The sequence below is a fragment of the Physcomitrium patens genome, chromosome 5, assembly GCF_059467195.1.
Source record: "Physcomitrium patens ecotype Gransden chromosome 5, ASM5946719v1, whole genome shotgun sequence".
Taxonomy (NCBI): Eukaryota; Viridiplantae; Streptophyta; class Bryopsida; order Funariales; family Funariaceae; genus Physcomitrium; species Physcomitrium patens.
In genome coordinates this window covers 17,957,154-17,972,645 of record NC_143414.1, presented here as the reverse complement: position 1 = coordinate 17,972,645, position 15,492 = coordinate 17,957,154, and the positions used below count along the sequence as shown (strand labels likewise).

The window sequence follows — 15,492 nt, the reverse complement described above, 5'->3', positions numbered from 1 at the left end:
GTCTGTTGCACAGTCACTAAGGTCATTGGAATTGAGTGGCCGTAATCCGCGGCCTTATTGTTGCATGGTAGACAAATCTAATGACTATTTGCATTTCTTTCACAAAAATATTGCTCAGGCCATTTCAAAATGAGAGGACATCTGACAAGGATGAACTGGGTGATTCATAGCAGTACAACACACTACGTAGTGGCAGATACTGCTCATATAAAATGTGCAGCACCATTCATGCTGGATTTTGTGTGACCAGGTGGTGCCTTCTTGGTGTACTCTAGTAGATGGCTAAGAACCTAAGAACGCACATCCGACCCACCTCGTGTCTCCGAAAATTTCCCCTTATTCAACATGTGAATGAATGACGGAGTGTTCCAGTTCTTGCATGTCCAAGCACGTTGTCTTTTCCTCGTCATCTTAAGAATTCCCTTGCATTTAACAACAAAGCAGCACCCATCCATCGTGGCATCTGACCGACGCCTGGCGCTCTACCATGACTCACTCACACGCTTTCGAAAGTTACCCATAAAGTATGGTAACGCACATAATTAGCACATTAGGCGCTCCAATGTGATGAATCCTTCTTCCATGAGACAGCATTCACACTTGGCAACCAAATCGGAAATATCTTCGGCCCCGATGTATTGAAACAAGTTGCCAAATTAGGACGCGGTTAATGTGGAGTTCCAAAAGCTATACGAGGAAGAACGCCAAGAGTCCACATTGGTTCCATGCAGATGTGTGGGGACAGAAGTTATCTATGTCGTAGATTGTATGTAGTAAATATGTAGGCGACTCCCTCGCACCACCTTTCGCGCCTTGATTGCTAATTGGGCACCTAGCAGCCGAGTCTGAGCTTTACTTCTTAGATTGTTTTATCACACGATGAAGTTTACTAGAAGAGAATTCCGTGTCAGGGACTCACTGTCGATCGAACTAATCCCAGCTATACGCTCAACTGCAACTTTTCGTGTCAAGGTGCACACAGGGAGAACAGAATCTAAGTATTCAATTTGCATCATTGAAGTTGTAGAAAAGGTTGCAGCAGTAATGCTGATTGCCACGTTAGACTGGTTACTATTTTATTTGTGTCTGGAATGAATTGGGAGCATGAAACCTAGGAAATTGACCAAGTACGCATGGGCGTCCAAAAGTGATGCAATGTGGACACCTCGATATGGACACTACTTCATGAGGATTTTGTCTAGAATTTTTGTGACTACTGTGTGCTGGGTTTGTTCAATGAGCTGTAAGGAAATTTATTATGTACATATGGAATCTATCTTGTTGGATTATCAACCGCTAACTGGCAACTGCTCTTCTACAATGTCTAACAGACGTTTATATTTTACGGACGAGTGGCATATGTTCTAGTATAATCCGGATGAGTTTACAAATATCGGAGCATGACCTAATTAAGGTAGCGCCCGTTTTTTTAAAAGTTCTTTTGCTACTGCCATAGAATAAGCTGAACGTCTGCAAAAAACTGTAAGAATTTTGAACGGAAATTTAAGGAAGAAACTCAGTCCAAATTATGCTTTCTGTAACGGAGTACTTGAAAATTGACAAAGCACATAGGAGATAAAGAAATGTCAATCAACCATACTACTGAAAAGCTTCATCGACAAAGACATATATCAAACCTGTGACAATTTACCATGTAATTCCCTGCTACTATACAACTTATTTGACAGCGGGTGTCACAAACCTCTCCAAAGAGAAACACAGACACCACTAACTCCAACACACTTGGCTTTTCAACAATTCTGTCTGCCACCCAACTTGTCACTGTAACCACAACCTCCGAGAATGAATTCCAGACTAGCATTGCAATGTGAGTATGTACTAATCTAATATTATTAATCATAAGAATATGCCGAACCTATAAACAATTGCAAGCCCCCATTTCTTTTCAGCTTCGCATTATGACTAAACCAAACGCCAAAATTTTCCGCTCAATGCTGCATGAGCTGCACTGTTAGGTTTGTCCACAACATCTTCTTCACTATATTTTTAACCGTTAACATCTAAACGAGCTCTTCTCGCATGCCTACAATGAACATAATCTCCTCAGTAATATTCCGATTCAATTTGCTGGATGTAGTAGGGATTGGTGACCGGAACTTGGGAAAAAGATCGCTGTGAGCGGTACACCGGCCGCTCCATATGGTTGCTAACGTACTGGGGCTCTCCGTAATACGGTGTGTACTGGTTGTCCATGGAGATGTACTCGGCGTCATGGTGACGGTGGCGGTTGAAGGAAGGCATGCGGCGGAAGCCCTGCGATTCCCTCTGCGAATACCTTGACTCGAAGTCGTTGTATCGATCGTTGTGATCGACGTAAGGCGACAATCTGCCAAATGAAGGCAATCTTCCCAATCCTCTGCCAAAGGAGTTTGACCGAGTTAAGCCGCTTCCGTAGGAATGGTTGTGTACCATGCGGCTATTGATGTAATTGGTGTCGCTTTCAATGTAGTGGTGACCTGAGCGATCGCCCGAGTAGCCCGAACTCTCGATATAGCTTCCTCTCTTAAAAAACTCAGACTTCTTTTTCACCTTCTTCACCTTCCTGAGCGCCCGGATGTCATCAACATACCCAGTAATGGTCACCAATTGGTTGTATTGATCGCAAACGACGTCCTCCACGCCGTCTAGCTCCTCCAGAGCTTCCTTCACCTTCTCCTTGCACTTCTCGCAGCACATGGGAACTCTGAGCTCGAGCACGGGTACCTCATGGCCGCGGGATCGATCGGGATATACTGAGTGGCTCCGAGAGTAACCCCGATTGGGCATACTATGCTGGTGGTAGCTCGTGTGATAAGTAGGTTCGCCATAAAACACCTGAGCATGGTTGTGTGGTGCTTAAACGTTAGTAGGACGGAGTAAAAACTGCACCAAAATAATTTATGCGAGCAACACAAAATCAGGTCAGTGGCCTGAGGTTGTCGACGTCACCGACATGTGTTTAAGAACCACCGAAGAGCAGTACCCTTTTAAGAGACACAAGCTCTAAGCAATCGATATACATGTGGCCCGGAAGGTGTCGATGACGTCTCGGGTCTATGAGCACTAGAGGAGAAGAGTTCTTGAAGCAAGGAATAATCGGTGCATCAACGTAACGAGATTATCCAATCTGAACCAACTTTGATGCAGAATTGCAACTGCATCTACAAAGGAAAAGAATTTCCATCTACGCTTCGCTACTGCTTGAAGATTCCCACATCGTCAAATTAATCGAGAAGAAGCTTAGACATGATCGGAATATCCAAGTTACGTGTTCTCCCGTAAAGAATTTCGACAATGCTGTTGTCGCAAGGTGTATTCGCAATCGATGATAGTAAAAGCTATGAACGAAAGGACACAATTGGAAACTAATTACATGCTATCAATTCAAGATGATACACGACAAATCTCAACCGGAGCGAAGACGAGTCACGAAGCGGAACCGCACCTCTCTCATCCGGCTTCCCATCTTCAGAGCCTCCTTCAGTCCAACGCCGACAAACCACACCACCTCAAAACTCTCAAGCCACCGATAAATTCCGCCTCAACAAAAACAAGAAGCAAGAACTACAACAACAGACGACACTACTCGAAATGTGGAACCAATGCGATTCGCTTCTCACTGCAACAACCCTCAGAGACCGGCTCTTCCGAGTCACTGGCTTCAAAACACCCAACCGAAGCTGTGCAATATATGGGGAAAAAAGACGGGACTGGTGGCAACCAAAACCAAAGCTCGATGTCTGACCAGATCTACACAGGGCCTACGAGTCTAGCCAGGTTATGTGAATTGGCTGCCACGGATCCTAAAGCAAGTTGAGAAAAGTTGGCGGGGCAGGAAACCAGAAATCCGACGCGTGGAGATGGGAAGGATCCTCGAAGGGACTATCTCACAGGAACGTGATACAATCAACGCTGCGATGATATCTCAAAAACCGCCCAGCGGGGATTGCTATCTATAGTGCATTGATCGTCACGGGCTTGTGCCACCCAGGTTGTTCCGCCCTCTCGGTTTCAAAAAGCTACGGTGCTGCAGTTTGCCGGAGGAGAGTGGGTAAGTTAATAATAATGCCGACGCCGGTACCGCAGTGAGATGGGACTGGATCCATGGAGTTGGAGTTGGAGGAAGAATGAAGCGCGGCTGAGGAGGCGTGGGAGCTTGGACTCTGCGAGAGCTTTGGTGCCGCTTGGACCTGCAGGTTTGCCACCAGTTTCAGGGCCGCGGACGCCGGTGTGGGTAGGAGAAGGAAACGGTGAAGTCCAGTATATTATTATTCAATGTGTTTTTATTATTGATGAAATGAAGGGTTATTTTAATAGGGATGGGAATATAAATATGCAAGAATGCTTGAGTTATTGTGGGATGCTTCTGACACCATGCCGATCATGCGTTGCTGTTGGTTCTGATCAGGTCAAGGGTTTGTGAAGCGCGGTCCCTCTGCTGCTGTCTTTTCTTTCCCATCCAATTCTCTTTCTGCTTTTCTTGTTGGAGTGAGACACGCTCTAGAGTACGTGAGTTCATATATATATATATATGTATATGTAAATGTACACAGACAAGAAATAAAAATAAGCAGTGGTACCTCTACTGCATATCAAGAGAGAGTTATATATATATATATATATATATATACACACATTCATTTATTTATTTAAACACATGCATACATATCAGACTAAACTTATGTGCATGTGTACATGTTATTATGCAGGTTTGGTCTTAGAATCAATTTCTAGTGACAATTTTTACAGAAGTTAAGCAACTAGTTTGAAGTATTTAAATATCATTTCTTCATAGACACGTTTTTTTGTTTTTTCAGAGAAAGCATAATTCTATTGTATCTTTCATTTATGTGTTTTTTTAAAACCATAAACATTATTTATATTAATGAATATGAATATTTTTTTATGTTTGCAAATAAAGATACTTAATATGTACTATATTTTCCAACTAAAAAAATGTCCACTATAAAAGACCACCTAATTTTTTTGGTTATTTGATTATTAATGATGTGTAATTTGCATCATTATTTTGAAGTATATAAATCAGAAGCCTAAAATTGATACTAAATTATACAAGCCTTGACATATATTTTTTAAATATATGAAATTTAATTTATTTATTATACCGAAATAATCTAATGATACTTTTACCTAATATTACAAAATTCACTTAATTAATTTGAAGAACTAAAGAAGAAACTATTGTTTTGAAGCTTTGAAGGCAGTTGGTTCAACAATTTAGTTTTATATGTGCAAATTATTGTATTCTTAAGTAATTAAGTACTTTTGTATCCTTACAAGTTTTTTTCAAAAATAACGTTGATATTTCTAAAAGAATCAACCTCAAACATTCCATACTATGACATCTTTTTCTTTTGGTAGTTAAAAGTAATAAAAACCATTGTTGGACAAGTTTAATTTTACAAATTAAATAAGGATTGTAAGAAGGATTTCTAAGATATACTTTTTTATCTAAAAATTTTTTGATCTAAAAATTCAAAACAATTCAGAAGAGCATAATATATATATATATATATATATATATATACATACGAATATGATTAGTGATATGTATTACGTAATTGAATTTCTATACAAGATGTTGAAGAATAAATAATACAAATGTATTTCCGCCTCAAACTTCCATTCGATAAAGTCTGAAAATTAAAAACTTATGTTAGCTGACATTCACTCAAATAACACAAATACTGTAGTACAAAAAAATTACTAGCATGCTTGTATTTGCTGTATTGAACACTACCACCAGACCCAACAACCCATGCACAATAACTGAGACAATTGGAAAATAACACATACTTATTCGCCACAGCTACTCAACAGCCACATATTATTCATTCATAACGGTGGTCTACATTCCCAGTATTTATCAATATTCCTCCACAACTTGATTTAAAATACACAGAAAAAGGAGGAGGTTAAAAAAAGAAGACAGAAACTTGAATGAAGGTTTGACTGGGATCTGGCTATAAGACCACTTTCAAGATGCTCATTAAAAGCTTAACTACAAAACAAAATAAAGGTTAAACAAAGTGTGTCTACAGCAACGAGCACCGAGAAATGCTTCACACCGGAGACTGTGGCAGTAGTGAATGGATCCAGATTCCACAGCTCACAGCCTTCGAGCCTTGACTGCTTCATGGCGGAATCTAGACATCGCAGCCGGAGTCCACCGTCGCCGGTGTCAATGCAGTGCAATGTGAAGGTTCAGATAACAGGATTCTCTGATACTAGGAAGATTGCTAATCGGAGCCAAGATCTGAATTAGATGCGGATGCTGATTAAAATACTGGTGAAGCAGGTGAGTGGAGCTGGGTTCGCCGCACCCAGGTTGCAGTGTTGTTGTTGTTGTTGTTTATTTTTTCTATTACTGAGCTTAAGGGTTTCGTGACTGGAGAGGGGCCTCGATCCGACCTACGGGCGCTGACAGCGGCGAAGAGGCGCTGGGACTGCGAGCTCGTCGATCGGCTCGCACGCGGGAAGCCACCGACCTGCATGTCTCTTTCGGGTTGTGTGGCGAATGGTTGGATCCCTCCTTGCGGTTTCTCGAAGATTGCTAGGTCAGTCGCCCTGGTTGCTTGTGCACATGTCTCTCTGACTGCTACTGCTGCTGCTGCGTGATCGAGGTTTGGTGCTTCCTTTTTTTTTCTTTTTTTTTCCACTGATCAGCCTGTGGATCGCGAGCTTCACGTCATGCGAGATCGAGAGCTGGCAGGTTCTTGTTTCGGTCTGTTCGAGAGACTTGGGCCGTGTGATCATGTGATCGACGGCGCCTCGACGACCGCTGTCGTCCAGAGTTGGAGATTTCGTCATGGCTCTAGATAGATGCCAATCCGCTCGGAATGGGCTTTTCCACCCGGGGACGCATCCAAACTTCCGCACGAGCCTTCCGAACAAGGACAAGAGTTGTCTAGGAAATATTGGCTGTGTGTTTTTCCAATCTTGCTGTTGTGTGAACTTACCCTCCCTGTCGTTAATCAGATTAAGAGTTTCTAGTTTTATTCATGGTAAATAGTAGAAAAACGTGATTAATGTTTCAGTCATGAAGCTGGTTTTGTGGGGAGCACGAGAAGGAAATAGTGATTGAAATGGAGAGGTAGCTGTTGTGAAAACATTTCACCCGTGATGGGAGGCTTGGAATGTACAAATATCAAGGAAATTCAAATGGGTCATTATATCCAGACCGTGAACTGTGTGGCTTTTCATGGCATTCATAATATTGCAAAATATCGTTGTCTCATTGAAAAGGGAACGTGGGACATGTCATATATGATGGAAACTAGAGAATTTAATCCGGCCCAACTAAGTCAGGTGTCAACAACAACGGCGGCCATGGAATTGGGAAAATATTGTAATATTCATACTTTGATTAATACTCCACAATATGGCGAATGATAAGAATAAAATGTACGAATATTTGAATATTCATACATTATTCATTAGATGCAGACAGTACTGTCAACTGCTGAGTCAAAAATTGGACTAAAGTTATTTTCAATATCAAACAACATATTTTATAATAAGATGTTGCAGGGGTTTTTAGGTAATTATCTGTGAGATTGGAATGTGGAATCAGCCTTCTTGGAGGCCAAAAGAATTCAAAAATCCACCCAAAACTAACTAAATACCCATTTCGATTTCATTGCTTTTACTCCACTAAAGAATAATTTTAAAAATGAGTATATATATATATATATATATATATATATATTCTTGGACCAAATATATTTCTAAAGCCTAAATTTCTTCAAAAATATTATTTCTAAATTAAGTTTTACGTTATTGGATCAGAATCAGGGCATACTAGATAACAGTTATCTACACTTGGTTTTAAATTTTTGGTTTTGAAATTGTTAAATTGTTTTTAGTGCTTGCTCTGTAGTCACGTGATAAATTTGTGCTTGCAGTAAATTTATCATTCCGTAAAAGCGCCAACTATTGTATTTCAATTTCCCATTTTTTTCCATATTTGGTCAATTATATATAAATCATCTGGTCGTCTTCATCCTTTCTAAACATGTAAGAACAATTTATAGATTGCAAAATCCAACTTACTAGGTTTTTTAGAGGTTGAAGAGAAGGAAGAATCTACTGTCTGATTGTGTCTTCAAGCGGACAAGGAGCAGAGAGCTCGTGGTTTCCATGGCCAATGCTGATTTGTGCGCCGGCGCTGAAGCCTGTGCTCATAACGAGCTGTGCAAAACTTGTGTGCCGTATTCTACGAAACAACGAACTAGTCTAAGTTAATAGAATCTGTTCCTGCTGACCTTCAGTGGCCGTTTATTCACCTAAATGGGGTACTACTCCGTAATGAGTTTGTTACTGCTTAGCAGGGACGTCGGCCTGTAATGCAAATTGGTACGAGGGGCTGAATTCAATTATGACAGTCTCTCGATTTATTGTAAAGGGTGAGACCTTGTTCACACGTCCTGGGATTAAAAGCCGTCGGAGCTAGGTTTTGAATGACTTGTGATTGCAGCGTGATTTAAGGGCAGTTTGAGGTTTTCGAAATGGGCAGAGAATGGTGTGCTCTGGGATACTAAATCAGTTCTCTTGGTGAAATATCATAACAAATCGTCGGTCGTTCTGGGGCAGCAGCGTGAAGATAACCAGTCAGACATGATCATTGAACAGTTTTCCAATTCACATATGTATGAATCAACTGTTCTGAAACCGGAGGTCAGTCATTTCGGTGTGCATGAATCCATGGCTTCACCAGACCGGCACCATGTATAAAATTATCAGATTTTTCACAAGCCTGTGTCTAGAGTTTCACGTTCTCGCGCCGAGTGAATTTACACTTTCCCACATCACACCCACATGCCGAATTACGTGACCCTGTGAATCTTTAAGTTCTGTTTAAGCAAAGCAAAGTGACGCATAGCGAGGCGTTTTATCTCGTACGGTTGCAAGCGACGGTTCAACTGAACACAGCTTGTGGTCTGTGTCACTCTTGACTTTGATAAATGTGGGGTTGTCGGTCCTTCGTTGAACATAACCGTTACCTAACACGGTCCAAAGGAGAGACTTCCACCACACATTACTTCAGAACTTTGTAGGGTTCAATTTTTTTACGTGCTGATGTGTGCTCACATCTGCGTGAACAGCCTCTAATCTCACGTACAACCTTCAAGACAGTAGGAAAATAAGTACGCCGAGATTGGTTTGGGTAAGGCTCGCTTCGAAGCAAACCTCCACTACCGTTTCATTTGTTCACAAGCTTTTTGTAATTAAATATGATCAAACCCAAAAATTGAGGTGCCCGCAATTGAAAACGCCGTGCACTGAGTAAAAACACGCATACATACACATATACATACATACATACATACATACATACAGAATTGCGGGTGCTAAACGGTGAATGGTTGTTTGGACTTGCTAATGTGTATAACAAACTGGATTTTTCTGAAATGTGGACACCATTCTATGTCTCCCTATTTTGTAACTTGTGAGACAAAAGTGCTCCAATTTTAAGTTTTCATGCAAAGCTCTCGGTTTTTTAATGTTTTTGAGTGTCACATTGCAATGCAACGTCGTCAAGTGGAGCACTGATTATTCAGACAAGAGAGTCTCGTAGAGATAAATGAGATTTCAGACTTCGATAGTGGAGATACTAAAGACTTACGTGAAACGACACAACTGCAGATCAAATGTTTTTGCACAGAAGTATCCAACAATTAACTAGTTCGTAAACAAACACCTCGAAGAACACAAAAATTTGATAATGAGCTAAATAAATATCCATTTTGCGTGCTAGTGTGCAGAGGCATCATATTGAGATACACCAGGGAGAATTCTCTAAGCATGTTGACGACTGTGATTGTATCAGAAACACACAAGTCATCTACAAATTCAACATATTCTTCAATTTTGGCTGAGGAGCATACTACAGGCAGTAGCCACGCAATATTCCTCAACTCTAAAACCTTGTGCAGCACGTTGCTCGGCAGGGAAAACACTTCCCAAATTTTCATCAGATTTAAACTATGTTCAAGATAGTCTCATAACCAAAACCTCGCTCCACCAGAATATAATGAATCTTCCTGACGAAGAAGCTCACCAGCTTTCAAAACCTCAAGAAAGATACATTGTTGGATCTTGTAGTTTTGTGGAAACTTTTCAGATTCAACATGTTTTGTATCTCGGCGTTCATAATCGCATGGCTTCAAGTTTCAAACACTGACCCCAGAACTAAAATTTGGCTTTGAGATCATTTTATTTTTTTGATTTTCGTTTTCGGTCATGCAACCATTAAAATTCAAAATTTAGTTTTTTTAATTCTATCTTTGTTTACTTGGATGATTTTCATTGTTTGAAAAGGAAAGAAATCTGAAGTGATTTTTTTCTGGAGATTTATTTTACATTTAAAAATTGATATCTAAGTATATAATTAATCATAATTTGAATGATTTTGCTCATCTTACATAAAGTTGCCAAGACTTATTAAAGGGTCATTGTAAGTCATCTAAACATTCATGTAAAATACAATGGACTTGATTGCACTGATTAAGAGTTTTTAATACAATGGACAATGCATTGATTAAGAATTTACTAATTGATTAATAATTTATTAATCATTACAAAAAAAATTAGTTTATAAATATAATAATATACTTAGAATAAAAAAATATACTTAGAATGTGTAAAGAATTCAAGTAGTATCTTTCTTTGCCAATTAGGTTTATATATTTTTTTTTAAATTTGCAAATCAAGCAATACATTTTAAAAAATCAATATTAATTTTTTAAAATATATTATTATTTATATAGGAATTATTGGTTATATATATATATATATATATATATATATATTTTTTTTTTCTCTAATATGCCAATTAATTTTAATATTCTTATATTTTTGGATTATTAAAATATCCTTGTATCTACATTAGACTTAGTAAAATATTTTTATATAAGTTTATATTTTAATAAACTAACATGATTTAGATATTAATATTATGTTAAAAAAATCTAAAAAAATTGATACATTCTTATGTCACTAAAAAAGAGTAGATATTTATTTTTAAAAAGTATATTATAAGAACTAGAATGGCTATTGCTAAATACAAGAAGACTAGAGATTCTTAAAATAATGGTAGAGATAAAAAAAAAAAAGGCATTGGCAAGAGTGAAGAAGGCTTCACTCTTGACTCTATATATACTATCAAACTAAGAGCTACTTAGCAATGTTTTATAGGGCCTCCAATATATATCTAACTTACAAGACAAATTTCCTACAAATGCATTGTTGTGTTATGTGAAATCTCATATAAATGCATTGGATATTTGATTGTGGAAGAATTTGGATTTACCTTAAAGTTTAATTTATAAACCAAAATAATTCATAAGGTATTTTGAAACACCCTTTGGCATCCTTAAACAACTCAAGTAAGCTTACAATTATTTTAAGTATATCCTATAAAATCTAAAAAAATCCTAAATAAATTTTATTATGATCTAATTAATTTTAAAATAGTTTTTAAATAATCTTTAATATATTTTAATTAAATTATAATTAAATTTTAATTGAATTCCAGAATAGTATCTACTAAAATCTAATTAAATCATATTCAAATTTTATTCAACTTCTAATTGAATCCTAACTAAATCTTAATAAAATCTTAATCAATTTTTAACTAAGTTTTATCCAAATCTTGAATTCTAAATCCTAGTTAAATTTTAAATAATAAATTTTAATCCTAATTAAACTTTAAATTTTAAATACTAATCAAATTCTAAACTCTAAATCTTAACTTGAATCAAAATGTAATCAAATATTTATGAAATCCTAATAAAATCTTAATCAAAGCCTATTAAATCTTATAAAAAATTAAAACCTTAATTTTTATTATTATTATTATTATTTATTTTAATTCAAAATTTTCATAATTTTAATTATCTAATTAATATTAATCACAAATAATTTATAAATGATTGAACTTATCAAATAAGCAATAATCCTCTTAATCCGCTTGGATGTTGATTGATCTTCTTCTCAAATCTTGATGCCAATGTTTTGGCATCAATATCTCTTAATTCTCTATTCTATTTCTTTTAAAAAAATTATAATTATAAAAATCTAAGTTTTGAAATTATATATAAAATTTTATCTCAATATAATAGATAATTTATTATAAATCTTAAAAATCCTCATTAATCCTTCAAGTTCCAATTTCCACTACTACAATCTATTCAAGTTTCAATAACTTTGAAATTAAGTGTTTGATTAAATTTAAACTTGTAGCACACATTTGACACAACAATAATTATAATCTCACAAATTTTTAATCTTAGATCTACCACAAATCTAACTAAATGCTCCAAAGTATAAATTTTTTTTATTTCTCAAAAATCATAATTAATCTAAAACAACCTTAACTTTGCAAAGCTCTTATAAAGTCATTATAAATTCAAATTATTCAAAACTAACATCTAAAGAATCTTGTTTTATTCTTCTTTCAAATCTTGATCTTCAATCAACCAAAGAACTTTTGATTTGCCATAAAGATATAATTTTGTGCCTTTAAAAATTGGTTTTAATATAGGTTCATAATTGGTCCTTTTTAAATATCAACATATGTTTTTTTAAGTAATTTATGTCAAAAGAAATTATTTACTTCTATCTTAAGATGACCATGATATTTATTTTTCTATTCTACTTTGTTTTTTCTTATTTATGGTACTAAAAATAAGTAGAAGCTTAGTTTATTAAAAGAAAATATTAATATTTATTAATTTTACTACCTCATTGACTATTATCTATATTTTAAAATTGATTTTTCATAATATTTTTGATTAAAATTTTCTATAATATAATTTTTTTTTTCTTTCACATAATAGATGTGTTATATTATAATAAGGTCTTATGGCCAACTTGTATCACAAGTCATCGACATGTACAATACATAGCCAATTTATTGGCTAAATTTTCAACCTACCATTTGACTATAAATTTGTATTAAGTCAAATCTACATCTATAAAGCTTTTAAGAAGTTATTCCTTAAGATATTATCAAATCTACATACTTTTGCTTATTTATATTTAATTCCTTCAATTTTAGTAAATATGTATGTTTGCGATATAACCTTCTTTTCTAGAAATAATTTCCACAAAGATCAATAATCACATGTTAAAGAAGTCCAAGATATAACAAGTTATATTTTTTACATATTCATGTCAATATAAAAAATATTTTAATCTATTTTAATGGTGCCTTAAGTTTAAGATATATTCAATGTTATACTTTTGATTATTATCCATTTTTATAGGAAGAAGTGGTAATTGTCTTCTTTTTGATATATCTATTGTCTTGAATGGATCAAGAAGAGATATGTAGTATATAAAATAGATCTTTTTAGATTTTAGTTGATATAATTGATAAGCTATTGAGTTAATATATTTACAAATTAGAAATGGTCCAAATCTACACTAATCTAATTAATCATAAGAAAAAATAGTCTTGATATAACAACAATCTAACTATATTTTGTTGTTCACGTGGAATTAAGATTGTTCTTTGCAATATGCATGTGTATTAGTCTTTTGTGGTTCTTGAACTTTTTTTAATTTTTCCTTCATTATTGAATGTAGCAATAATAAGTAGTTTTTTAAATCTTAAAGTATTAAATTAAAAAATTTTAAATAGTCAAAAATATCAAGTTATAGATAATAACTATAATTAGTATGAGAAGGTGTTTGTTAAATAAAATAATTTATTGTGTTTTATAGAATTATTTTACAAATAGTACAAAAAAATTTTAATCACCTTGATAGTAGTGAATGGTATAGCTTAAATAATACTCTAAAATTTGATTTACTTTTTTTTTTTTTTTCATCAATTTGAAGATAAAAAGCTAATAAAAAAATTATATCTATCTTCAATATTAAAAAAATAATAATTATTTCAAAACCTTAATGAAAATTAAGTTCTTCTTTCAAATATAATATTTCTTAACAATCCATGACAGCAATAAATATTATCAAAAAAAATTATCCATTTTTTTTATATGTAATAATTTATGTATATGGTAAAAAATGTACCATCTTTATAAATTGATCTATTATCATAATCATAAAGCATAAGAATTTAAAATTAAAAGATCTACGATAAAATCTATAGAAATAAAAGACCATGGTTGTTTTAATATAGGTAGTCATTGTAAAAGTCTGTAAAATCAATAATAAGATGTTTTTGATCTTGAATAAATATCATATGGTTATACAAAGTCTATAATTGCCTTTAATATTTGAAGCCTCTAAAAATCTCAAAATATTAGCTCTAAAGTCTTGTTATATCCAAAATATCATACTATTAAAAAGTCATAATGAATTAGAAAAGTACACAATTTTATTTCATTTTTTTAAAACATATAAGTATTTTTTGAAATAAAGTAGATTATTTATAAATTTAAATTTTGAAATATCATAAAATTTATGTAAATGTTTTTTAATATCACCAATAAGGTGATTTAGAGACATATTTATTTGAAATTACTTTAGATAGTTGAATCAATAATCAATGTTGATTTTATTACTCAAAGAATAAACTACTTTGGCTTCAAAAAAATCATCTGTGATTAATCAAAAGGTGTATTTTCTTCTTTTGGAGTAAGATAAGAATGTCTAAAAAGGACATTTGACAAATCTTGTTGTTTTCATATTCAATACATAATCTTGAATTCAAATCTTGACAAAGTATCAAAGACATGAATTTCAAAAAATTAAGAGATCAATAAATTCGTATATCACTCAAATAAACTAGAAAATTATTCAAATATAGTATAATATTAAACTAGAGTAGCTATTTCTAAATACAAGAAGACTATAAAGTTTAGAAATAAGACTAAGGACTAAAACAATGTTAACAAGAGTGAAGAAGGCTTCTCTCTTGCTTCTAAATATACTATCTAATTAGAAGCAATTTGACAACATTTTATAGGACCTCCAATATGTGTTCAATTTATAAAACATATATCTTAATTTGTAAGGCAAGTTCCTTATATGTACACCATATTGTTAACTTATACTACAAGCTATCCCCATGTATGACATATGGCTAACTTGTTGGCCAAGTTTCTAACCTATTAATCAACTATAAATATGTATAAAATGAAATATGCATCTATAAAACTTCTAAGAAGTTTTGCTATAAGATAATATCAAATCTATCTATATTTATTTTCTACCTAGCACTTTTTATCTAAATATATATATATATATATATATATATATATATATATATGACAAGATGTTATTGATGAAACTATTCTTTTTGATATAGCAACTAATAGATATAATAGCTTAGTAATATTTAGTGTTATTAGATCTATTTTTGGTCCAATTATTTTAGATTTATCATGGCTAAAGAAGTATAATTCATATATAGATTGAATCTCCTATAATCTTAATTTTTTCCAAAGCATAATTCAAATTTCTATTATTCAAGTAAAAATTTAAACTTCTAAATACTTA

The 15,492-nt window shown here is 34.0% G+C and overlaps 1 protein-coding gene across 1 annotated transcript; it reads right to left on the bottom strand.

Moving 5' to 3' along the window:
* Positions 1 to 1,835: 1,835 nt before the first annotated feature.
* LOC112282578 (uncharacterized) lies at positions 1,836 to 3,651 on the bottom strand. The gene is made up of 2 exons (XM_024520335.3): positions 3,446 to 3,651; positions 1,836 to 2,835 (listed from the first exon to the last, which is right to left on the bottom strand). Exons 1-2 carry the CDS (start codon positions 3,464 to 3,466, stop codon positions 2,065 to 2,067), a joined length of 792 nt encoding a protein of 263 aa, XP_024376103.1. The 5' UTR covers positions 3,467 to 3,651; the 3' UTR covers positions 1,836 to 2,064.
* Positions 3,652 to 15,492: the final 11,841 nt, after the last annotated feature.